Consider the following 27,086-nt stretch of genomic DNA (forward strand, 5'->3'; position numbering starts at 1 on the left):
TGTCCACAAAGATATTACCTGTTACTGCAGCTACTAATGCTGACACAGAGGAATATTAATGCAGGGAAATCCCAAAACACTCTTCATGGTGGTGCCATTGGCTGTGAGCCTCATCCACTCAAGCATCAGAGCACAGCCTGACCCAGCCCAGTGCTGAAGACCATGAAAAGCTGACTGCTGTGCAACTGAAAGGTCCTTAAAAGCAACCACCTGTACAAATTAAATGCTAGCCCCACAAAATAACTGCTGCCTATTTCACAGAAACTCTTTTCTGAAAATATAGTCAATATCTGTAAATAAGCCCCAGGAAAAATTTATGTATTATCAAATTACTGTAGCATCACCATAAGAATACTTCAAGGTATAAAGACTGATACTTGAAACAGTTCCAATTTTATTAAACATATAATATTAAAGAGACCATTATTTTTAAAAATAATGAAGTAATGAAGAATATTGCATATTATCATTGCTACTCAGCCAACTGCAGCTAAAACTTCACAGACTTTGTCCACAAGAGATCTCAACAGAGTAAATCAAATCAACACTATCTCCTGGGCAAGTCAGCTGGATCAGGACAAGGATTTCTCCTGCTGCTTCATAAAGAATCCAGCATCTGGCCAGGAGATTGTTACAAAAAAATCCTCACACAGCCTTCCTGAACCAGCAAGCAGAGCCTGGAAGAAGCCAAGGGAAAGATGAGTACAAGCCAACTTTATCTTTAAGCTGATTTTCTCTTGAGTGAAAGCAAGACAGGCTTTGAAATCAGGCACTATTTGCAGATGCCAAACCAGAATGAGGACATTAAGCAATAGTGACTTTTTTTAATTAGTTACTTAACAAATCACAAAACCATATCTAAGAAAATATCCAAAAGTCTCCAGGAAGAGGGAAGTCTAAAAATCATTTAACCTTTCTCTTAGATCCAGGTAACAAGAAAGGCAAGTCATGTGTAGGAACCCAAACTGGTTCCTACCTAGGAGTTCAAGTAATTACAAGTCTGTTGTAATAAAAGGATTTTTCTTCAAGAAAAGAACAAAGAAAAAAATTCACTGTGTAGCTTTAATGATATAAACATAGGAAAACTTAGAAATCAAGGAGCCTGAGGTAAGAGCAGTTCTTCTAACTTGAGCTCTTCCTTGCCAAGAAAAGCATTGAAGTTGTCCACAAAGGCACTATTCTCCTAGATAATTATCATTATAACGAAGCAGCAGCTCCAGACTATCAAAGTTTATGGTTTAAAAGAAAGCACTCAAGAACACATTACTCATATTATACTTACACACAAAAAAAAGAAGCACAAAGACTATCACGGAAAATCCTAAAATAACGTGCTGCTTTAATTCACAACTGTTACTGGAAATCTGGCAAAAAAAAGGAAACACTGGGACTAATTACTCCAAAGGAATGCTGGCTGACGAGCCTATAGCACTAAAAGCACAGCATTTTTATGGAATTCATCTGAAAAATAAGACATTGCATCACCTAATTGTGCTCTCTAAAAACGACCTTGTCTCCACAAAAGCAAATCCTTTAAGTACTTATTTAGGTACAGTTATACTCCATCACGGAGGTTCTTTCTTTCCTGTAATACTTTAGCAGTGTGGTTTAGCTGCTTGATCCCAGAATATTGTTGTTTATTCCAGCAGAAAAGAACTGAAAACTTTCAGGAAAGCTTCTAGTGACTGCTATTATTCCCATCATCTTTACAGCAGATATAGCAGACATACAACCCAAAACTGGACAAGAACAATAAAATGTCAAGAACCTGACATGCAGAATAAACTTCATTAAGAAACAAGGTAAACCTGCTATAGGTTCCCCATGCCCACCATGTCAGGGGTTTTACTGCAGCCTAGAACACTTTCAGCAGCCAACAGTAAAAGCCTTTGGTAGACTGATCCCTGCAGACAAGTGAAGCATTGTGGTTAATCCCTTATGAAACCATACATGGCTCTGTCTTCCAGCTCCTTCCTTCAACAATGAGCTTTGCCTGTGGCTCCCTTGAAGGGTTCTCACTCACAGCTTCCCAGACCCAAAGGAAACTTTTAGACAAATGGCACAGTTATTCTAAGTTAGAGAATTAAAGAAAAGTAAAAATAATTCCCACATTAGCATTTTGGGCTTTTTAGAAAACACACATCAGTTACTCACAAAGAGTCTCTCCACATCATCTCTGACAAGCGGAAATATCTCCTCTGCTCTTCATGCACCTGTAGTCAAACAGAAAAGAACTGAAGCAGAGTCACACACAGACATCCCCAAATAGCACCTGGCTCTCTGATCCCGTGGATTTTCACAAAATTAACCAAGATTGGTTCCAAACATTCATGCACAATCTGTTTCCCCATTTCACTTACTTTCTCTGGTAAAATTACAGAGATGAAGGAGCACAAAAGCAAGAAAAGTGCTTCCTGTTTGCATGCATTAGGCTGCTCTTTGCTGTGGAAACAAGGATGAATTATGAAAAGTAATCAAGTGAACAGAGAGCACATGCCCTAGATTTTTCAAATAATCTCTTGGTTTAACCCAGTTGTTCCTGAGCCTGCCTATCCCATGAACAATTTACTAAAATGGAAGCTGTGACTCATTAAAGCCACCTTTTAAGGGAGAGAGAAACAGCTCAAATTATTTATAAGCAAGACGTAATCACATTAATTTGTACAGAAGAGGCCAAAATCTTAATGACTTCCATTTCTAAGATCTAATACAGCTGATAAACAAACTCCTAGTTCTTTTTTTTTTAATGTCTCAGGAGTATGGTATCTTGCAGCCTTTAACCAAAATGAAAGACTACAGAATATATTGTGGCTTGTGAAATCATACCTCCACTTGAAGGGACAGTGAAAAAGTTGTGACATTTCTATTTGTTGACATTTATTTATTAGCAAACATTGCAAAATATAAACTAGGCATACCCCTGAAAAGAGCCACACTTCAGATTTTCAGTCTTTTACGTATTTTACATTTATAAACATAACTGAATGATAAAAACTTAGTAGCTGTATGCACTGGGTATTTCTTTAAAGCAATTTGCTATTAATTCATAGCCCAAAGAATAAATTTCTTTTTCGTAGTCAATACTTGAAAAATACAGAAGCAGATTTTTAGATAAGGTCACAGTGGCAGCTAATATATAACAGAAAATAAAAGCTTCTGCAAATCATCCTCTCCCCTTCAAGTGCTCTGCACCATGACAAATAAAATTTTGACTTCAGAGAGCAGACACAAGCTCTCCTAATTTAAGAGCCTGTCTAAAATCTTATTTTGCTAAAGCAGACTGAGACATTTAGTGGAAGGAAATAGTACACAGTATTTGTAAGCATGAATTATAAATTCAGTGTATGCTTTGCAATACTTTAAACATGCTACAACTGAGACAGCATCAAACAGAATTGTTTAATAGCAGCTAAGTTGCCCACTCCCTCCCACTGACACTACAGCAGCTGGCAGAATAAACTGGTTCTTAACTCTTGATGTTGTTACACCTCAGGACATCCTCTTGTTTCAAACAAACTTTAGCTTCTTCTCTTTTAAAGAAGTCTGCTGAGTGAATGGGATGGATTTTATCCATCCTCCATCACAAAACTAGCACTCAGAAAGTGCCACATCACCTGAGCTGCTCTGCTACCATCATGACTCCATTATTTGTGAAGTCCTGTGTGATGTGTAGTGTGGTTGCTGCAATTGGGATAGGTGCTTAAGTCTCAGTCCTTGTTTTACCAACCTGTGGACACTACACAGGCTTCTCTAATGAGACCAATACATTACACAACAGTCTGAAGGGATCAAAAAAATTCCATTTTGAAATAGAATTTTTCATAGTCAGAAAAATTTCAGTTAACTTTCATCTTTAGCAATAGATCTTCTATCATCCTCAGTGTTGATTCTACATTCCCAGCATATAAATATCAGAAATTCACACCTCTGCTTATACCTCTGTCACAGAAAGGACAAATCTGATCACCAGCCCAAACTTGCATGCCCCTGCCAGGAGCTGAATTTCTCACTAGTGTGCAAGGTCCTGAGGTCTCTGATTCCTAGGGTTTGCACTTGTAGCTGCTGTTATATTTTGCCATCATTCTTTCAGAAACGCCAAAAGAAGAACTGAATAAGGATTAATTTCCTATATAAACCATTACATTTGTTCTAACCATTTTCAGCCTAAATACAGGAATACAAGAATACAATTTAAAAGAGGTGTGGTTGAGACCCATGTAAAATTGTTGAGCATTCCTGAGAAGTTAAACTACTTCTACTTCCAACTCCATAAAACAAACACACTACATGCATTGTCATATGCCACTGAATGCAACTCAGGTGGTGGGTACCCTGTGAAACTTTTTTTTTTTTCTGTAATTCATCTGTCAGGAAGCTCTAGATTATTAATGGTTGATAGTGCACACTGCTTATGTAGGTTACTTGTATCAGTTACAGCCAGCTCTCCAGAAACAACAGATGAGTGACACAAGGCATGCCAAGGAGTGACAAAGTGTGCAGGGCACAGCCTAGGAAGCCACTGAATGCACAAGCCCACACATCCTCAGGGGCAAATGTGAGCATCCAGGGAATGTGAGAAACACCTGTCAGGTCAGAGGCCAGACCTCAGCAAACATCACTCCTACAGCAGACAAGTTGGCTTTCAATGAGTCTCAAAAATCACACAGCAGATGCTGGGACTGAGCCTGACCCACAGTGGTAACACAGCAGACAACCTGAATCAAAGCTAACAAAACACAGAATCAAAGCTAACAAAACACTCTGAAAAGCAGAGTGCTGGTGAAATGCACGGGAGCAAGAGGTTGAATTCTCCCTTGGGAGCTCCACTGAGGGCCACAGCCCCATGGTGCTTGGTTTCACCCAACCAGCCCTTGCCTACCTTGTGACCCAGCTGCACAAGCCCCCAGCAAACAGCTGTGAGGGACAAGCAGAGCCAGCCCAGCCAGTGCTGTCCCAGCAGAGGGACAGGGAGATGATGCTCTCCAGGGCAGCCACAAATCCCTAGCCCCCACTGGGCAAAGAGAGAAGGAAGCAGCACTGTCCCTTCCAGCAGCAACTGACTAAATCTGACACTGAACTGTGCTCCTTAAATAATGGCTTTAATCTCTATATAAGTAATAATAAGAGAATCTCTCTCTAAATACAGAGAATATATGCCTAAAAAAGCATTATCATCTTAGAAGTCAGATGCAGACTATCCTGATGTAGGCAGTTTCCAGCATGGACTTCGTACACGTTTCTGGAGAACAGCACAGCCTCCCAGTTTTTATAACAGGCATCAGAGTAGCATTACTCAAGAGCAGCATTACCCTATATCAACTATCACCTGATAATCATTACCAAGTAGAATAATTTACTGACTTCCACCCATAAACCAGAAGTATATAAGTACTTAAACATTTTCTATAAAAATCCAGTCCAGACACAAAAGTAACCCCATACTATAGACTGTAGAAAATATAACTGAAGCTACCAATTAGCTTCAGTCAGACAAAATGCTGCATTTTGAAAAACCCAGTGTCATAAAGGAAGCCAACAGTCAAAATACAACTGTAGGTAGCAGAACAGATCTTATCCTAATGGAAATTCTGCAATTTTGAAGGAGTCTTACCGACCAAAAGCACTGCTACCATGCTTGTCAACTGCAGTTACAGAATGGCCTTCATTAATGTACTTTAAAAATATGCTTGATAAAAAATTTATTCAACATATTCTAGAAACACAAAATAAAACAAGTTTCAGCATGCTCACACAAGCTTAGAAGTCTTCAGTAGTTCTTAAAGTATTAAAAACCCCAAGCTTCTTGGTATAGTATTTCACTCACACAGAAAGAGAAAACAGTTCCCTGAAGCAGATCCAGTCATTAATATACCACATATAAATCACACCTAAGTTAAACACCTGCAGTTTAAAATGGCACCAAAGGCAAGAAGAAAACACTGTGTTGTATTGAATAGCTGTGCTAAGCCTGACAGACCTAGGTTGGATGCCCTTATATTATACTCTCAACACTGGGAGCTTCAGCAATTACAGCACAGCCTAATCCAGTCCTAGGGAATGAATGGACTTCTCTCCATTCCCTTGAGCCCTAAGTAGATCATCTTCCCACACAGCAATCCCAGCCTGGGAGAGGGGGACAAGGAACAGGCTGCAGATGACACACTGCAGTGACAGTGAGTCTAAGACAAGGATGCAGCAGGGACCCCAAAACACAAGAAAGCAAGAGTGAGACAAGCCAGCTCCTGCAAGAGCCACAATGACCTGACAGGTTAGTGACTCACCCGGGCTCAGCTCTGCTCCTGGACAGCAGCACTGCTCTGTCTCTTCTGCCCTCAAACATCTGCACCCTCTTGTCATCCCCAGCTGCAGGTCCAAGCATTGTTCAGAGCTGTGCACAGCACCCAGATGGTCTGTCAGTGGCAGCTGCCCAAAATGCTGATGTCCTCCCACTGCTGCTCCTACAGCCACAACACAGAGCAGATCCCTACCAGTGGCAATGCCCACAACTCCTGCTGTTTGTCCAGACAACAAAGCAGCTTCCATGCCAGCCCTCTCCTAAAGGTAATGTGAGCTTCTGCCTCCATGCTTATGACTGGAGGTAGGTTTTCAACCATTATCTCCCCAAAGTGCTGACAGTACAAAGTTAGGAGTCTTACCCTGCATGGATTGCTTCCATTCTCCAGGAGCTCCATTCTGGACAGTCTGTGTCACAGATTTAGAGGCACCAACTACTCTGGAAGCATTAATGAAAAGGCCAGTTCACGTCAGATTGGAAACAAGTGATAAAAGCAGGAAGTAAAAGCCTGTGAAGTTTCCTGGTAAAACAATGCACACACACTTCAGCAGACTGAAATCTTCCAGCCTTCACAATTGACTCCCAGATAGCCAGTATACATTACCTGGCAATAAAAGCAAAAAAAGCTCAGAATATTAAAGCCCATTTTCCCATTTTCTGCTGTAAACTTTTTGGCACCCTCTCCTACATCACATACCAGAGTGTCAGAACCACCTGCATCACTGAGAAATTGAATCCTTGTTATTTCTTTATTGCTACCATTCCAGTATCCTTATGGCAAGGCACCTTGGAATCACTTCCCACTGAACTCCAAGCCTTCCCTCCTGCTGTCACTTCCATCAACAATGTCCTTTACCTGGAGCCTTCTCCTAATCTACATATGTAAATAAAGGCCTCAGAAAAACACTCCTAGATGAAGTTAGTCAGTATGATGTCCAACAGCAATACTGTCAGCAAGCTTCCTAATTGTGCAGTGCTGTTATGGGCAAAGGTGGAAGCTGATAACTGAGAGGCATCAGTGCTCCTTTATTGTCTTTGTAAAACTGTTTTGAGCAGAGCTTGAAATGGCACAAACACTGAACTGACTCATGCACATCTGCTCACACTCTTGCACACTACTCACACTCGCTCACACCTTTGCACACTACTCACACTCACTCCCTTGCACACCTGCTCACACTCCTGCACACTCACTGCCGTATCCCAAGCCTCACAAATGACATGAGAGCTGAGTAAGCTGCACTTCACATGTTGGTCATTCAGCTTCAGTTAGTGGCACATGGATGTTTTCTAACACAATAGCTTTAAAAGCAAAATGAGATTTGGATTTCTGATGATACTTGTGCCAGAAGTGGACATTAAGAACTTCCCAAACACAAGGATCTTAAACACCAGTACAACAACAGTCCAGCTTTTTTGGCTCAAATAACCACCTTGAAGGAAAGACCAGAAGAGAAGCCACACAACCTTTAGATAACTGATTAGCAGGTAACAAAAAACCCCAGGATCATTCTAGATATCCCAACCTCTCAAACAGTAAATTTGCTAAATATGACAGTTCAAAATGAAGCCATGCTTTACCTCTGTGCAGCACAGCTTAAATTGTTTGCTCAGTCAATCTACAATCAGCAAAAGTAAACTGAAGCTTTAGCTGCATTCTGGAAAAATTTCAAAGCTATTTAATATTCTACAAATATATACATTTATCCTTTTCAGGTAAGCTGAACAAACTTCTCAGAAAGCCAAAAGTAATCAGTCTTAGCAGAATCTGCTTGGAGTGACATACCCTACTTTGTATAAAGCACTAAGCTTCCTGTGTCTTTATCAGCTCTACTAATAAAGAACATAAAGGCTCTGTAATTTGATCTACAAGAATTTAACAATTATAGTTTGTTTATCAAATGAGTCCTGATATTTTCAAGACATTCACAGTACCTAACATCTCAAGGATATAACCCAGCTTTTGAAAACCCTTGGAAAAAACTGCTCCCATGGAAGAATTAAACATGACATGGTCAGAGTCCTACAAAAGAAAATAAAATATTTTTTCATTTTAACATTTGCATGCTAAGTATTTACAGTACTATGAAGAGTTTAGATTACAGGAGTTTTCAAGACAGGTACATTTTCAATGGACTAGATCCAAATTATTATATGTAACAATACAATAGCCTTCTAATTTCTGTCCCAGTGAAGGCTGACAAATAGTGTAGGTTTTCTGCAGACACTGTTGATACTTTACAAATATATTACTCACCCACACAGTCTCTCAAGTAATCTATTTTGTACCAAGAAAATTAATTAGAATAATTTTCAATTAGTTAATTTAAGGATGTCTACTGCAACATCTGGAAAAGGCTATGTAAAGAATACAGAGCATGTACATACATGAATATTTACACATCCTTCAAGCTAGGAAGTCTCAGGATACCAACAACACAAAAATATCTGAATATTTTGATCAACACTCAAGAATATCTTCAAAGCTAACTTGCTTTCTTGGCTACATGAACTGTTTAATCAACCTCTGTTACACACTAAGTTTCATATAAGAAAAGCACCACACAAAAGTGGGACAGGAAAGCTCAGACTGGAGACCTAATCAGCCAGGCTACCTGTCCACCAGCAGTCAGTTCAGGAGCAGTGGCAGTGAAAGGACGCTTCTCTCTGTCAGGGTTTTAGGGACTTCCTCCCACAAACTGCAGCTGGAATTCAGCCTTGAGCGCTTCAAAACTCACTTTTTTTCCTTCCACTAATTAATCTAATCACATTTCAATCTAATTTGCACTCAAGGTATCCCATTACAATGGAGTCTTGATATAATTATACACTGGGTAACAATGGAGTCTCACAATGTAATTACACATTAGTGGAAAGCATCCTTCATCTAATTCCTCAATAATTTCTTAATGCACCACCCCTAGCAGCTTCCCACCTCCAATGCCATACTGACTGCAGAGATTTCCCCACTTGATGATACTTTTTTAGGCATATATTCTCTGTATTTACAGTAATAATGCACAGCTTCCCAAAGAATGCTCCCCTGCTGGTCCACCCCTCTGACACTCTCTGCTGCCTCTTTACTGCCTGGAAAGCTGGGAGCACTCCACACCAGCTGCACAGTGTGTGCCTGGTTGTGTTAACTGAACAGGAATGGTTTCACTGGGGTTTAGTCACTAAAAGAAAATTATTTGCATACACAAAGTATCTCAGCTTTCTTACTGTTCATGGCAGGATCCCAGGGCTATGTTTCGCCATTCCCAAGCAGTCCAGGTTAATTTTGACATCTAGAACAAGGTTTGGGAAGAGAAAAAAATTGTCACACACGTTTGCACACTATTATCCACTGTAGATGTTATTTTAAAGAACTGCAGGGTAGAGCATCTCCAACAGAGTTAACTATTGGCTTCTGCAGCCCTTTGAGCTCGGTCTCTAGTGTGAGTGGAAAATTGGATAACCCTGCTTCTTGCCTGAAGGGAAAGTTCACATAACTCACTAAAAATCTGTGGCATCCTGCTCTTTTCCATGTGTATGGAATATTTCATACAGAATCCCACAAGATCACAGCTCAACATAAAAATCTATTTCAACAGTAGCACAGAAGAAAAAAAAGTCAGATCTAATTTTTGCTTTGAAGCTCCTCAGACAGACACTGTTTCAGAATCACAGCCACCACTTCATGTCAATCACAAAGTGCACACAAGCCACAGGAAGTAAAGAAATCCTAACAGAAGTAATACCTTGCACCATGATCCCAAGCCAAGCCCCTTCTCACAAATTCCCCCCAGCAGCTGCTACCACAGCAGGAAGCTGTGCTGGGCTTGCACAGAGAGCACCAGTCACAGCAGAGCTGAAATAGCACAAAGTTACAGTGAAAAGTCATCTTACAGCCATGAACAATGGGATACAGGGATTTAGGAGGAGACACTGCACTTCTTTTAATGCTGAAAATACAGCCCAACCAACTTGAAAAGAAAACAGTAGGCAGTTAATCCAAAACACAAGGAGCAATCAGCAGTGCTGTTACTTGCACTGGCATTAATTATTTTTTTTTAATTAATTCTAACGAAAAGGAGAGTGAAGAATTGTTGGCAATAATGCTGCTGGGTTTCATTTCCTCTCAGAAAAGAAAAAAACAAAAACATTGCACTTGGCAACCCATATTCTCACACCCTTAGCACCAGAAAGTGAGGGTCACTTCTGTAATTCAATGAATGAACAGTATTTTTTTTTCAATTACAAGCCCTTGCCAATCAAATTATTTACCCAGTTAAAACAATAAAGCAATGCTAACAACAACATCACAAGGAAAGTGCAAGTTAACCAATAATAATGGATCAGAAGCACTATGGGACATTTAAACCTCTTAACCAAAACAAAGGGTTTACCTGAAGATAAGGGGCTGTGGCAGTCTTATTTTATGAAGCTCTTGATACTCCTCCTTCAAATGTGTCAAATTATATTGCTTTCATATATGCACAGCTATGGATGGCAGCAATCAGAATGACTCAAGTTCCAGAACTAAAATACCATTGTGTCAGAAATGGCACTCACAATTCACCAGGAAGCCTCTCACACAGTTTGTTTTGGTGAAGAAGGCCAGAAAGACACGAAGTTACAAAGTAGTTTTTGGTGGTTTCTTACTCCCTTTAAAACCAGGAGTAAGATGCAGCTCCTCCCATGCCCTATGAGCACATTTTGCCCAACCTGCAGGGTGGCAGAGCCGTGTCAGGCTGCCCCAGAGACACACACAGGCATTACACTGCAGGGCCTTGTGAAAGGCTCTTAGTAATGAAAAACTCAGACAATGTCAGACTTGTTAGACACATCTGGGATGGCACTGAAACAATAAAGTCAATACAAAGACAGCATTTTCTCCTCTGACCCATTCATTTTTTCCTCCTCCCATTTGTTTTTCTGCCATTATTTATTCCTGACTCCTTGTTTAGGACCGTGAACTGTTGTCATGCAACCTCCTACCTTGCACATTCATGTTTTCCAGCCCACGTCCCTCCTACCATTAATTTTACTAATGAATAAACAATCTGGACTAGTAGTGGGAGCTGCTTACAACCAAAACATGGATCTTCTGTACACAGGTGGGGAAGGCAAGGCTCTGCTGCACAGCAGCCCCACACCACATGCCCTGGCACCAGGCAGCACCACCACAAGGGTGCCAGCACTGCCATGCCCTGCTCCCACATGAAATATGCCTAAATTTAATCACTTTTTTCACTCCACACCAGCAGATCATTACAGCCTAACCAGAAAACACAGACATTCCCCATGAGGATGATGAAGTGGAATTTTCTCATTTCAGCTGTAATCACAGGGTTATTTGCAGGGACAAACCACATTTCTGCCTCCAAGCAGCCCTTCAGCTTGTGAACCTCTGCCCTAGGTTTGGATCTCCCCCTCTAGGAACAGCTGTGCCAAGGAAGAGCTCAGCACCCTTGGCTGCCTGTCCCTGCTCTCTGCCATAAGGCTCCAGCTGAGCTGCTCTTAAGTACTTTCTAACCTATTTACTCAGGATCAACCAATACAAAGAGTGATTATTTAGGCTGTTAAAACCACTCCAGCTTATTTTGGTTGACATTCTGCAGAAGAGCTCACATAAATGTCTAAGCAGCTAGAGTTAAGATTTACAACCCCCTTACTGAAATATTTTCTGCTCCTACAAACCAGGAATGATGTCCAACAGCAAGAGAAAGCCAGCAGCAGACAAGAAATCCCTCTGTCATTCCAAAAGAAGCCAGGGCATTTGGCACACTCATCATTACTGAAGAAATCAATTTTAAGAGCAGGACAAGTCCAGTGTACCTCTGCTCAGCCCTTTCTCTCAGAAAAGACATAACTTGGAGCTCCATGAGCCAGGAGAGCCATGCAGGCACCTACAGTAACAACAATTAACACAAACCCTTAGAAGAAGGCAAAAGGGCTGGTACAAGTCCAACACATCACCTTAAGGCTACAAGAAAGAGAAAACTGTTACCACCACAGGCTGGACTACTTGCTTATCAAGATGTTACCAACAGTTGTAACAGTTCCTTTATACAGTCATCCCCAACCCCACCCAGTGCCACCAAACACCAGAAGAATAATCAGTGGAAGAAAGACTACATCAGCATAGCAAGATTTGGGAAGGAACAGAAACTGCCTTTTTGTTCTGCACATGGGAGGTGCTATCATAACAAGGTCTTGGTGCATCACTTATTTATTATCAGGCTCTTAATTATCATCAGGTAGTGACACCAGCTAGAACACCATGAAAAAAAAAAATAAGGAATTGCAGTAGGAACAAAATCTCAGAGTCCCTACCTTCTTGCTAAAGGGAAGTGCTAGGGGAGTTGTACCATGGTTCATTTAGAGCCTCACAGCAAACTCCTCCACATACCAAATTTTACATTAAGACAAGGTACTAAACCATTCCTGAAAAAGTTTTGCAAAAGTACAGGACAGGCTATCTTGTAGCAAGTGGTATCACCAATATCACTGAGATAAAAGATGAGTTAACAACACTTCTACCAACCCCAAGACAGGTGATAACATGATCATCTCATTACTCTTATCCTTTAAATAACAGAACTCTGAACATTAAGGACAAAATTCTCAGACTCAGGTAAAATATGGTACCAAGCCTCACTTGGATCACAAAACTCCCCAAAACAGTCCTTTTATCATTAAAGAAGTCAGTGTTTAGTACTAATAAGGAACAGAGACAGTGAATGTTGGCACATTTACTTCCCCATGACAAAGGTGAGCAACCACAAGAGACTGGTCAGATTTTCACAGCCACCAAGGGAGCAGTGTAAGGCAGCTCAAGCAACCTGGTAAATTCAACATGGCTGACTTATCTAGATTTATCCTCCAATTCCTTTGTAGTTCAAGTGTTTAATTCCTAATTTCCAGCTTCAATGTGTAAGCTTGCAATCTTTTGCTTGTATGTCTCATAGGACATACACTCTGGTGGAAATACCTCAATTCCACTGTATAAAAACAAGCTTTCCTTAGAACAGCAAACACAAGAGCCCAGAATAAATTTCTGACCATAAAATCATTGCTATATTATAAGTTTAACATTGAAGAGAGCAAAACTCATAACACTGTTCCTGTTAAAATCTTCCAACATAAAAAAGCAATAAAATATAATAATTAATAAGTGTCAGCAATACAACCTCACGTGTATTTTGTAACTTGTAGTTGCTACTATTTAAAAAGTTACTAACAGTGAGATGAAAGATGTTGGGGAGGTGGTAGGCATAAAATATTAACATAAGTCTTCTACAATTCTGGCACCATGGTGGATAATCAGCTTCTAAAAAAAATAAATATACATATACAGAACACATGCCCACGTCTGTAGGATTCCAGTGCTGCTTGCAGCTTTCTTTAAATAACAGATGTGCTACTCACTTCCTCAATTCTATTCACAAACTGTGGGCAGCCATAAACTTGCCCAGAACCACGTGTTTTGTAACACTGAAACTGGTTGAGTGTCAGGCACTGAGAAGCCAAGAAAAAATTTCCCCCTTCCTTAATGTAGTGTAGAATTCCTGCTTTGATATAAATATTTACCTGAACCCATGAATTTAAGTGTTATATGGATCATTCAGCTTCCTCACAGATGGAAAGCTAATTGGAGAACAGCAATCCCAGGAAGGGTTCTTTAATGGCATCTGGAAACATGACAAGTTTGAAGTGGGAGCAGTGCCCTGGTCCTGCTGAGCTGAGTTTGATGCTCCATCCCCAGCAGCTGCTGGGAGAAGCTGTGCTGCCTTCCCTCCACTCACCTCCTGACACGATTCCTGCCTCCACCTGCAGGGTGTAGCCACAGCGTGAGTTAGCAAACTGATAAAACATTACTGAGTGGGGAAGTTTCCCATGAGCTAAGCAGCATGAAAGAAATCATCCTGCAACCACTGAAGCATGAGCTCTGCCAATAGAGCTGCCCCAGGAGATCAGGGCACAAGGCAGGACCACCCAGAGGCACATTTGATGAATTACCTGCAGCACCAAACTGTCTCCAGCGTCAGATTTTGCTGTCTGAGTATGAATCTTCTCCTTAATTTTCAATCCTAACAAGTCTATGAAGAAGTTTGAAATCTGAAATATTTTGCATTGTTTTCTTACAGAATTATTTTAAAATATAAAAAACATACTGTAATCATCTAAGACAGAAGCAGAGCTTCAACTTCAGAAATCCAATGCAGTAAAAATGTGCTGGGTATTTCAGATCATCATCTTAACATTCTGCTGGATACCTCCATTAGCATTATCTGATAAAGTCAGTTATTCAAAGGAATCAAAGTTCTCACAATACTGAATTAAAGGCATGTGGAACACCTACTTAAACTAGAACACACCACTCACATGGAGATCCCAAAAAACATCCAGGAAAAAGGAATTGGGTTGAAATTCACATTTATCCTTGCTTTTTTCAGCCTATAAGATTCTCTCTAATATTTAATCATAATCATTCACAGTCATTCTGCTGAATTTTTTCATCACATGATACCTCACCTTCCTCATAACAATTTGCACTTGACCAGATGGTTATGGTGTGAATTAAGCTCATTTCCCATGCACCATGGTTTTCACTTGTCATGATGCTAAATCCTGGTCTGTGATTTCTGAATAACAGACTGATAAAATGAGCTTATTTTCACCACCAAGAAAAAAGGAACAAAGTTCTTCCCCCGCTGTCCTGCAAAGATGGAAATTAACATTCATAACAGGACTCACATGATGAGTAGCTGAGCACTGCAGTATTTGTTAGAACTCATACTTTTAAGTCCTCTGAGCAAGGACAGGCACTCAAACCACCCCATCCTTAGTTTTAACCATGAGATCCATGCACCACATTCCCATAAGCTTTGTGCCAACTGTTTCTCTTCTTGCAAGGTGGAACAGCTTAGACAGGACCTCTGTCCTAAAGCAGCTTACACCTCCCACTTCAGGCAAATAAAGAGACTTCTGAGAGGCAGGACAAACTAGTCCATGTGCCAGGAGGCAGGAGCCAAAGCAAGTGTCTGACATCACAGGTAAATAGCCCGGCTGCTTTGCCTACTGACAAGCAGCTCTGCTCTGGTGCCATCCACACCAGCACAGAGAGCAGCAGCGGTTTTGCTCTTCGGTTGCCTTCCATGGGCATCACTGTCTGGGCACCCTCCAGAGAAGGAGGTCTTGAAAAGGGAAAGCAAAATGTGCAATGTGACAATTCAAGCAGGCATGGGGCACCTGGTAAGATAGATGCCCTTTAACAGGGAAATACAGAAAGGTCTGAAGATTTCCCCAAAATTTAAGCAGCTATAAGTCAGGGCAAAAGCTCTAAGAGCTTACTTAAAAGCAAAACTTCTGTTCACAAACCATTTTCATTTGTACTTTCTCCTATACGTAAGTTTGTTCATATTTGAAATATTTCACATTAAAGAAACCAAGCAGAATAGCTGGCATTGCCAAACAAATCTCACAACTACAAAACACACCATCAAGCAGCTGCATCAGTCACAAAGAGGTAAAACAAAAGCCCCAAGGAATCATATGACCATTGTCATTAGTATTAACAAAGCACTGTTTCCATAAAAAGAAATTGAATTACGTATTTCCTACAGCAAGTTTAAAGCAAAAACCTCAATAATACAAATCAGTAGCTGGGGCATTCTTCAAAAAGTAGTACAGCCAACTCACTTGAAACCAGCTTCTCGGAAAGGACATCGAAGACCTCAAATTCATTACAGGACACTGAACATGGAAAATCACCCAAATTTTCTTAATCTTCTGAAATACACAAGTCAATTAAAGGAGTCAAATTTAATTTTGTCACAGGTTGCAAGCTCCTCCTGGGTTCAAACAGGTCCCTTTCTACCTCAAAATCCAAGAGATATCTTCAGGAAATCCACTTCTGACACGCTTCTGTCAGCAGTACCAAGTCACACACTCCAGCTCCCTGTATCTCCACCCCAATGCACTCACAGCCTGGTCAGAACCTCCTGCACAGGATATTGGGATATTGGCTGCCTGCACTGCATGGCACAGGCACACCTTCACCCCAAAACACCTCCTACTCTGTCAAGTCCTGGGAGACAAAGCTTTATGAAAATAATTCATAATATTTCATAATCATAAATAATTTCATAATCATAATTCAGATAAAGCTGCAAAAATTTTCATTTCTGCTGAGTGCCCACGGACAGCGTGCCTGTGCATCACAGGCTACAATTTAACATTGGTTAATTACTTTGTAGCTTTTCAAAGACACAGCTTAAGGAGAGCCAATACGCTGACAAAAGTTTCTTCCACAGCAGTGTTTCTAATTTATCCACAAAGCTCTAATCTCAGAATTTTAATAAACCTGTTGCATCACAAATAGTTAAAAAGAAAACCATAAAAATGCTTCCAGTCAGTACTCTGACAATGCAATACAGCTGTGAGAATGAAAAAGACCTGAAAGCAGAGAACCTTGAAAGGAAAGCAGAACATATGTTGCCCCATCTATTTAAGCTTTTACCTCCCACTCACACTGACACCCATAAACACTATGCCAGATCTGTGATAAAAGCACCCATCCCTGAGAACCCAGCCCCAGGCTGTCAAAATCAACTCTGATAAGCTATTAAGAGTCATTAGAAAAGTTTTCCACTATTGGTACAGTGAAACAGCCAAACACTGAAATGTTCTGAGGCTGCTTTGCTTAAAACACTCCATAATTGTTCAATTTGTGCCATAGTGCTGTTTTACAGAAAGTTTTGCCAGCACAGATATATCATCTAAAATAGCAAAGGGAAAAAAAAAGAAAAGCCATATACTAGGAATCACAACTATTTCAGCAACCTAACAACCATGAAAAGCACGAGCATTTCTGACAGCTTTGCTCGTGGTGTTTGTGGAGGTGATGGAGTAGTGCTAGCAGAAACACTCCCAGCAGAACACACTGCTGATTCCTTTGGAATTGCTACCAACACTTTCTTTGTAGTGTTGATTAATGATCCCTTTCTAACAGCTAGACCCACCAAGAACAGAGAGTCCTGGAGGCAACTTCAATGATGCCTTTAGATCCAGACAACCTGGGCTCGATCACCATTGTCAAAGAAACCACAGAAGTACTGAATTACACTGAGATATATTCAGCATTAGACAGCTTGTTGATTTTTTTGTTCAAGTACTCCAGCATTTTTCTCAGCCTGCTGGAAAACAAAACAAAGGGGGAAATCACACTGGTGACTAGAATTCATAGAACAATTTGGGTTGGTAGAGACCTCAAGGATCACCTTGAGGGGTTGGTAGTTCGAACATCCCTGCCATGGGCAGGGACATCTCCCACTGCACCAGGTTTCTCAATGCCCCATCCAACCCGGCCTGGAATTCAGGGGGAAAAGGCAAGGCCTTCCTTTGTATGCCCAACCCCACCGTGCCTCTAGACAGGTCATGTGCCAGCAGAACCCTTCCTGCAGAGCTACATCTCACTTCCCCTCTGAGCCTCCCTTACTTGTGAAAGTGCTCCCTTCCCTGCTTGTCCCCGCAGCTGCCTGAGACATCCCAGTGCTCAGCACTGCTCCATGGAAATGCCCTGCTGGAATCTGGGGGTCTCCACTGCAAACCAGACCAGGCAATCTGGGCCCTTCTCTTCTGGCTGGGTACATTTGCTGATCTGCTTCACACATCACCAGAAGTTGTGCCAATGATACCACGAATTGCAGAAATCTCCAAGCCACAGTCACTGCTACAGATCAGGAATGGCTAAACTACAGCCTCAGATGGCATTCAGCTCTGTGAATCTTTTACAGAAGAGCAGAAGAAATTATTTAAAGAAATGATAATAAAAAAAGCTGGCTGGGGCAAAGTCACTTTAATTCATTTTTGACACCTAGAGTCACTGGCTCACTAGAAGCAGTCTTGCTTCTTTGAAGCAGAGCAGCATGCTAATTTGTGCTGGCACCTCACTACAATTTTTTGAACTTTAGAAGTGAAGGAAAATGTTTAGAAGCACAATTTTGAAAATCACAGAATCAAAGAGATCACAAGCAGTGCATTCAGGATAGCATTTAATCCAAGTTACTACACCGATTTTTTTTTACTATCAACACTCTGCATCATATTCTAGTATTAAACAGGACTGCAGAACAAGCTCTACCATGAAATCAGAGAAGTGGGAAGAGTGCCCTGAAGGTTATTCATTAGCATTATCTCTATGTGTAGCTCACTGGGGAAAGAATAAGGAAAACTCCTCTGTGGCATTCTATTCAAATGTATGAGGCATATTTAAATGAGCGAGGGAAGTATTTCTGATGCAGATTTCACAGCAGGTCTAAGACAGCATCAGTTTCATTAACACTCAGAACATCCAAGCCGAAGCGCCCTTTGCCATACAAAACTGACAAAGATGTGCACCTTGCGTCTCCTGAATCACACAAAGGAGCCGAGCCAAGACTCCTAGAGTTCTTAAGTTAACATCGCACTTTTCATACGGAGGCGAAAAGTCCTGAACAGAACCTACTAAAAACAGAGCTTGGCCTAAATTTTATGAGAACAGGGAAAAGATGAAACTGACAAGTTAATTACAACCTACAGCTACGTCCCCATTTTAATGGCTGCATCCCAGAACTAATCCCCAAAACTCCTTCCTGCACCCAGACCTGCTCCAGCCCATTTAAGGACCAGGGAACAATAAACACTGACGAGCAGAACGGGCCGGGGGAAGGAAGAGAGCGATTACAATGGCTGCACAACAAAGCCCGCACAAGGAGAGTTAAAGACACATTCTGCGAGCGGCACCCGCTCCGCAGCCCGCTCCGCACACGCCGCCAGCCGCGACCCCGGCCGGGACGCTCCCGCTGTGTCCCCAGCAGTGACCCCCGTGCTGCCGGACCCCGTCCCTGCCCCGCCGGGCACGGCGCGCCCCGGCTGTGCCCCGCACCGAGCAGCCCTCGCTGGGTCCCGATGGAACGGGGGGACCCGGGGGTACCGCACTGCCCCGCACCGTCCCCGGCACGGGGCTGACCGCCCGCCGCCCCCCAGAGCGCAGCCGGGACAGCCCGGTGCCGTCCCGCCCGCAGGGAGCCCCCGCCGCCAGCAGCGCTGCCCCGCGGCCTCCGAGCGGCCCCGGCGAGCGGAGACCCCCGGGCAGCCCCTCCGGTGCGGGGCAGCCCCTCCGGAGCGGGACAGCCCCCCCGCGCCGCCCACCGAGCGCGGCCCCGCTCCCCCCGCGGCCGCAGAGGCCCCGCAGGACGCGGCGGCCCCCGAGCCCGCCGGGCCCACGAGCGGGACAGGACTGAGCCGGGTGCCCGCGCCTCGCCCTCACCTGCGGCTGCGGCCGCCCGGCCCGGCCGCGGTCCCGCTCCGGAGCGGCCCCGAAGTGCCGAGCGCGGCCCCGCTCCCCGCGCGCGCCCGGCCCGTCCCGCCCTGCCCCGCGTCACCGCCGGGCCGCGCGCACTGCGCCTGCGCAGGGCGGGGCAACAGGGGAGGGGGCGGGGACATGGGGAAGGGGCGGGGCCTCCGTGAGGGGAGGGACGGACGGACGGACGGCGAGACAGACAGAGGGAAGGATTGAAAGAGAGAGGGAGGGGTGGAGAGAAGGAGGGAGGAAAAGAGGGTAGAGGCCACGGTGCACAGCGGTCGCAGGTCTGCCAGCACGGCTTGTCTCCAACAGCTTGGTGCATCCGGAGAGCTGCGGGAACAGCAGGGAGGACAGCAAGAGGCAGCAACACTCATAAAGTCACAGAATGGTTTGGGTTGGAAGGGACCTCAAAGACCATCCTGTTCTAACCCCCTTGCCATGGGCAGGGACACCTTCCACTAGACCAGGTTGCTCCAAGCCCCATCCAGCCTGGCCTTGGAAATTTCCGGGAATAGGGCATCCACAGCATCTCTGTGGCAGTGCCTCAATCAAACCTCAAAGTAGATAATTTCTTTCGAATATCTAATGTAAACCTACTCTCTTGCAATTTGAAGCCATTTCTCCCTGTCCTGTCACTACACTTCCCTATGAAGTGCCCCTTTCCATTTTCCTTGTCGCCCCCTCTACATTTTCCTTGTAGTCTCCTCTCAGGCACTCACCAAGTCCTTGGTGGCCTAGGGAATGCGAGTGACAGATACACAAAAACATCTCCTTGTGTTCTCCAGGGGATTCATTGGGGGTCAGCAACATTACCAGGTGAAAGGCAAGCCACAAGCTGCTCTCCCAACCAGAGTGTTGGCTCCTGGAAAGCTCAGAATTGCTTCACCTGCTCCCAAAACACTGGAGGATGCCAACCCTGAATTTTCCTCACACTCCTCTCCTCTTTTTCATGTGGCCACATCTTTGATTTGGGAGCTGCTGTTCTTCTGCTGTTCTGCCTGTATTGTTTCCTGTAAACACACCTTTAATTACTGAACCCCCAACATTCAGCAAATTTTTGACTGCAGGTAATATTAGGCCAAATAATGCCTTCGTTAAACCCAGCCAACCCTAATGAAGTTATAGGAATTTTAGCAATGCAATTGAGGGCAGAACTTGAAGCAAAACTAATTATGAAACCATAGGTAACCTTCCAGCCAAGACTACAACCAACTCCTCATTCTTTTAACCCTGGAGGAAAAGCTGAACAGCCTATGAGACCACAACACACCATTTCAGAGTTGTGTATGTCTGACAGCTCTTGCTTTTGAAGCTGTTTTTTATCCAAACATTTTTTGCATTGGCTAATCAAAGCCAGCGCAGCATCAATCTCAGAGTAAAAGCTATCCTGGTTGAGTAACTCTCTAACAGATTTTGCTGTGGGCTGTTTCAGTGAGAGCAACTGAAGCAAATTCAGGCACAAGGAACCAATTCACCTCTGCTCTGAAGCTGACAAGAAAATCAGTATCTCAGCTGCAGAAAAAAGCATTTTTTGTGTATATATTTTGTGTATATTTTTCTAACTCCTGTCCTTGAAAATGACCTCTTGCATGAGCCAGCACTCTCTTTGTAAAGATAAGTTTCGGCTTATCTTTACAAACCTTTAGGAAGAATTCACCTCTGCTGAGAAGAGGCATGGACAGAGTGACACACTGGATATCACACAAATGTTCCCAAATAGAATAACTCTGGTATAGGAATGTGCTCAGTCATGATATTTTACAAAAGGAGGTTGCAACAGTGAGTTCTTCACCTTTTTGCTTCGTTCTTTCCATTAGAGAAGAAAAGGAAATTTGCCATTCAGATGGACACTAGCTATAAAACACATCCCACTCCAGATATTGCTTTTTTCCCCTACTGCTCTTTTTTATCCCAAGGTAAGGTAATGTCTCCAATGCACATGAAACACAGGCTCTTGCCCAAGTTCAAGCCCACACTTCCAACAGCACAGAAACTTTCTGATTTTCTGATCCTCTTTGCTCATTTACCTGGCAAAAGGTGGTTTTTTACACCCCAGGTTCCAACTCATTCCAACTCATTTCACAATTGAATATTCCTTTTTTTCCTCTCTTTTTTTTTTTTTTTTTTTTTTTTTTTTTTTTTTTTTTTTTTTTAACTAAGGACTTGGCAAATTAATCGAGTGCTCATACTGCTCCAGTGCTCTTCCAACAGTTCCACCTTGAAAACCAAGTGAGTTTTCCTGGTCTTTACCTGGGACCTCTCAGCACCAAATTCCAGCATGCCTCTGGAAGCCCCCAGGAGCCCAGCTGGGCAGGGGTGGGCTGCAAAGCTCTGTTCAGCAGACCTAGGCCTTGTCACTAAGGAGTTCTTCTTGAAAATACATGTACTAGGGTTGCTTAGATATTATATTGTCATTAAAAATCTTGTTCTAAGTGTCCTTTTCTACAAAGTTTTGATGCCTGTAATGTATTTCTCTGCAAGAAATCCACCTGAAATTTGCTGTAGACTCTCTGTCAGGCATCTCAAAGTATAAACACAAGACAAATACACAAAATTACTAATACAAAGCAATTTACATAATAAGTTTTATACGTGATTATAATATATATTACATATTATATTGCAGCAAAACTGTATTCACAAACATTTCCTGTGTTAAGTCTGCTTTACCGAATAGTTCTTTTCAATACAGCATTCTCAGTATTTATGCTGACAAATCTGATACAATTTGATAATTATACTGATCATAATTTGGTGTGATAATACATGCTTTCAGCATCTAAGAACAGTATAAAAATGAACAGCTACCAGTTCAGGCAGAGCAGGTTATATCTACCTCACAATCACTTTTCATTGATATTACAGATTAGAGAGAGCAATATCCGTTAAGCAAGAGCATTTCCTGTTCAGAAATTATACAGCTCGATTTTATCTCAAAAGAAACACGTACCCAGCACCACCCGAGCTCGAAACAATTCTGAGCTTTTGCCATAAATTGTAACAGAGTCTGTTACAAAGCAGAACACGGAACTTGGGGAGAGGAGAAATATGCTCTATTAAGTTTCAATTGCTTGTGGCAACATTGATTCACTGTTTGCAGTTCTGCAGGTAGTTACTGTCAGACTGGATCTGGGCATGTGAGGAGCTGCAGCTCACATGTAGTGAGTACCCACACGTGTTTAAGGCAGCATTTCTGCAGGTCTTTCAGGCAGCATTGTCTGCCAAAGTGAACTGTAGCACCCCTGACCCCTTCTCCAAGGGCAGGGCTGCAGTGGAGATACATCTATGTGCTTCCAGCTGTGAAGTGAGCTCCTGTGCTGCAGGAATGCTTTTTAGTTCCTCTTACTTTCTTTATTCTGCTATTTAGAAAAGTTACTTTCAGGATTTATACCTTTCCTATAATGAAAATGTTCTGTGTAGGACAGATCTGCATATTCATGCCACAATAACAGCCTCACAAAATTAAAATCATTCTAAAACGAGCGGTGAGGTGCATATTTGTCAAGCAGTAAACACTGGAAATGTTTTGTGGTAAAAAATCATTCATTTTAAGTGTTTTTAAAGCTGGCTTTCCCCCCAAGACAGCTTGATTCCAGCCACGCACGTTGCATTTCCAAAGTTCACTGACAGCTCTGGCTCCTGCTAATGCACAAGAAATCCTGCAGAGCTGGAGCAGAAAGGAACATCTGCTGAGTGCAGGCAGTGCTGAGATTCCAGCTGTTCCTGCAGGCTGCCATCCCATTCCTCTCCATCCCATCCCATCCCATCCCAAAGGGATGCACAGACCAATGGAAAGGGTTCTGTGAGCACAGCCTCCATCAGAAAGAGAGATCTCAGCAGCAATCCCCCACCTTTGCTGAGGCTGGTGAAGCCTCATAAAAAGTCTTCATTCAGACTGGAGTGTAGCTACACCCTGTCCTTGGTGTTTCACCAAGGTGTGAGCTGGGAATTTCTCCCAGAAGGTTATAAAAATGAAAACCCTGGAGGGCAGAGCAGTGCTCTACAACTCTTTGTCCTACTCCATCTCCACTTCCATCAGCACCCAGGAGACACCAGCCACTTTCCAGGAACACCAGCAAGGAAAGCCTCCTTTCTTTTCTAACTATTTCTCAGATATTTCCTGTAAGAAAGACAGCCTGGCAGCCTCTCTCCCTGTCCTGAGATGCAAACATGAGATACTTTTGGTGCCCAGCATGAGAAATGGAAATTTCACCTTCCAGCCTCATGCTTTAGGGCACAGAAATGGGTATCAGCTTCCTCACCACCCAAGCACTGGTCAGATCAGAGCCAGCTGAGGTGCACAGAGACACAGCCATGCCTCCCCAGACAGCTGCAGGCAGCCCTCAAAAGCTAATAACATTAAAATATATATTAAAGCTTTATCAAAAAGATATTTGAAATGTCTCTCCTTGCACAGTCAGTGCCTTTACATTACAAAAGTACCAGATATTAGAGTAGTTCCCACTGCTTGGAAGAGGAAATAGCTGCCTGGTATGTGCTGGCACACAAAAGCATTCTAAATTAAATTATAATACCGATAAATCCTGCATACTCAAGCCTGATTTTCAAGCTCTTTTTACCATCCACAGCAATTTTCACAAATCTAAAAATGGGGGCTAAACAAAAACCTAAAGATTAATTTTTTCTGGTATCACTTTGAATGCCTCATCTCTCTTTGCCCTCACTGTTTTGTCTCTCTTTGCCCTCCACACCGTCAGCCACCACTGAAATGGCAATTACTGGGGCAGCAGAGAATCACAGGCAGCTTGGACAGCCTGCCCTTCTCTGCCAGGCAACAGGGAAGAAATCAGCATAAACAGTATTGCTACTCTCAGAGAAACATTTCCAATGTAAATGGAGCATCTCACTGGAGAGGCATATTTAAAATATTAAAATATGTAGGAAGGGGGAGTTACTTTGGCCACCGAGCATTAAAATTCATCATGTGGAAGAAAAAGAAGACAGAAAACATTTAGGTTAAAATTGATCCAAATCTGAGGAGTTTTGGAAGGCAAAGGAAATGTGGAGGGAGTGGAAGGCAGGATGGGGAAATCAGAGAAGATGACTGCAGGGAGAACAGTCTGTGACTGGCATTCAGGCAGAAAAGAGGCCATCCCGGGCAGACAGGGATTTCAATGCCTCAAGGATTCAGAGCAGCTCTAAAATTTAACCCAACAACTACAAAGAGAGAATCTGACCTAAATACACCACTGACATCCTTACATTGTCCACTGCAGCAATAACCTCTGTAGTTTGAGGCCATGAAGGACTGATATAAAAGCAATACTGACATTTTAATGCTATTTTTAAAGCATGCTAAGGTTGCTGATTGACTTATACTTTTCAAGACATACCAGTAGATTTTACATTCCATATCACACCAGCTTTGCATAAAAGGGTGAAGTGGGCATCAGACAGTCAGAGATCCATTGGCCAGGGTATGGCTTCTTGTGGCAGATACACAAAATGTTTTACCCACTTTGTCGTGCAGGGTGTGATTGCAACATTTCCATTTGTAGCAAGGACTGCCTCATATTCAGTTGACTAAATTGTTTTGGAAGCCTTCCTTGGGAACATAAGCACTGACAAATAACAATCTTTACCAGCTGCAGTCTGCCAGTCCCAGCCCCAAGTCTTCCCTTACCTCCAAGGATTTCACTCCAAAAATAAAGAGCAGTGGAAGTTGTCATGTCATTTTCTCCAGAGTAATTTTGGAGTTTATCATGTTTTTCCTCCAGCAAAAATCAGCAAAGCAGAATTTCAGATTTAGAGGAATAGCTATTTTTGAAATAGATTTCTTCATGCTATAATATATTATAGTAAAATATCACTATCAAAAGATCAGGGAGTGCTTTTCCTTAGCTGAGGTAGAGAGCCATTTGGGAGCCAGGGCAGGCTGCAGGTTGTGCCTGAACTTGGTGAAGAACTCAGTCAAGACATTTCTTTGGTAATTCAGGTATTCCTCCACAACAGCTTTCATTTTTAATACAGGAATTTTCCTGTAAAATCTTTCCTTGCTTGCTGTCTTTGAGATTCAAATTTATAAAGAAGAGTGAAGCAACTCAATATTTTAGTTGTATTATTTCTCTATATTGCTTTTATCTTGATTTCCTGTACACATTTTGAGGCAGCCCAGAGAGGGGTAGAAATCTGAAGTTTGAGTTATAGATTATCAGAAAGTCCAAAGTCTCAATTGTCTGGGTTTTTGTAATGTCAGATTTGTGTCTTCATTGTGTCTTTTCTAAAGTTTAGCTTGTTTTATAGCTTTTAAAGTCATGGGGAAAAAATAGCCAGATGTAATTCTTTCTCACTCTAAGGCAAAAAGTGAAGTAGTGCAAGTCAGGAAGTGCTTCCAACAAATGTCTGAGGAAAAAAAGCAAAATACAATACCTTCTTTCAACCCTATACATTTCCAAAATGCACTACAATAAGGTGTTTGTTATCATTCCCATCAATCTCTCTTTTTTTTTTTTTAATGTCTGTGCAGCAGCATTGAGCTTTGAAGTGCCAGCATGGGGATATTTTATGATTCATGAAATAATTATGTTTGCATTCAGCTTCTACAAGTTCCAACAGCCAACAGAAGTGCTGGGTTAATCAATGTCTTCTGCAAATTCTCACTGCTCTTCTGGCTTAGGCAGCAACTGGAACAACACTTTTTGCACAGAATTACAAATCACCACAGACAGCTACTTCCAGCCCTGCAGACTGTGTATTCTCCAAGCTAAACAATTTGTCATTGCACCCTTATGCTTTTGTTCCCTGCTGGCAAATGTTTCTAACTCCTTTCATATGACTGCAGGGCAGCTTTCAGAACATGACAGGAATTTTAAAACACTAATAATAATTCTCAATTTGAGTAAAATCAGCTTATTTTTAACTCATAAAACTGGTGTTACAGGTCTTTCTTATCACCAAGAGGAAATGGGAGTTCAACACTGCCAGGAATGCAGATAAATAACATCACTTTCATCTTCCTTTCCTTTCCCACAGGTGGGGATGAACAGGAACAAGTGCCAGCAGAGGAAACTGCTTCAGCCAACACAGTTCAGCCAGGATGCAGGAGAAGTGGCCTGTGCCAGATGGAGGGATCATATTTATAATTTCCCCTGGAGCAACAGGGAGAGCAGTGGCTCCTGATGAAGCAGTGGAGCCTTGCAGTGCAGCACTGCACTCCTCTGCTCTCTGCACATGCCATAATCCATGCACTGGTTGTTTGATACCTGGGAATTTCTTCCCATGTGAAGAAAGCAATGCACCTTATTTTCTTTATAATTAGCAGTAAGGATAGAAAATGTGGAATTCTAGAAACCCCTGTATAAGTTATCATTTATCACTGCAATATCAAAACAAGATATGAACTTCTGTTGTGTGTTATTTTTCCTGTCACAAAAAGAAAGGTAATAAAGGCTGTATTTTGCTTGCCTCTTGCAAACACTCGTGCTGATCTCTAGAGCC

At 42.4% G+C, this 27,086-nt stretch overlaps 1 protein-coding gene across 3 annotated transcripts in view; it reads right to left on the reverse strand.

The window, feature by feature from the left end:
• Positions 1–19,687, reverse strand: part of KLHL13 (kelch like family member 13) — a 79,652-nt gene extending 59,965 nt beyond the window's left edge. The window contains exons 1-3 of one of the 3 annotated variants that reach the window (XM_059482853.1): positions 19,593–19,659; positions 9,518–9,582; positions 2,155–2,213 (exon numbers count right to left, since the gene is read on the reverse strand). In XM_059482853.1, the coding sequence (XP_059338836.1) occupies positions 2,155–2,174 (20 nt within the window). In that variant the 5' untranslated portion in view covers positions 2,175–2,213; positions 9,518–9,582; positions 19,593–19,659. Of the gene's footprint in view, positions 1–2,154; positions 2,214–9,517; positions 9,583–19,592 lie in introns of those variants that run through there. The other 2 variants (XM_059482852.1, XM_059482854.1) reach the window with 2 other exon arrangements.
• Between the last annotated feature and the right edge of the window lie 7,399 nt (positions 19,688–27,086).

This window comes from Ammospiza nelsoni, chromosome 15 (assembly GCF_027579445.1).
Source record: "Ammospiza nelsoni isolate bAmmNel1 chromosome 15, bAmmNel1.pri, whole genome shotgun sequence".
NCBI lineage: Eukaryota > Metazoa > Chordata > Aves > Passeriformes > Passerellidae > Ammospiza > Ammospiza nelsoni.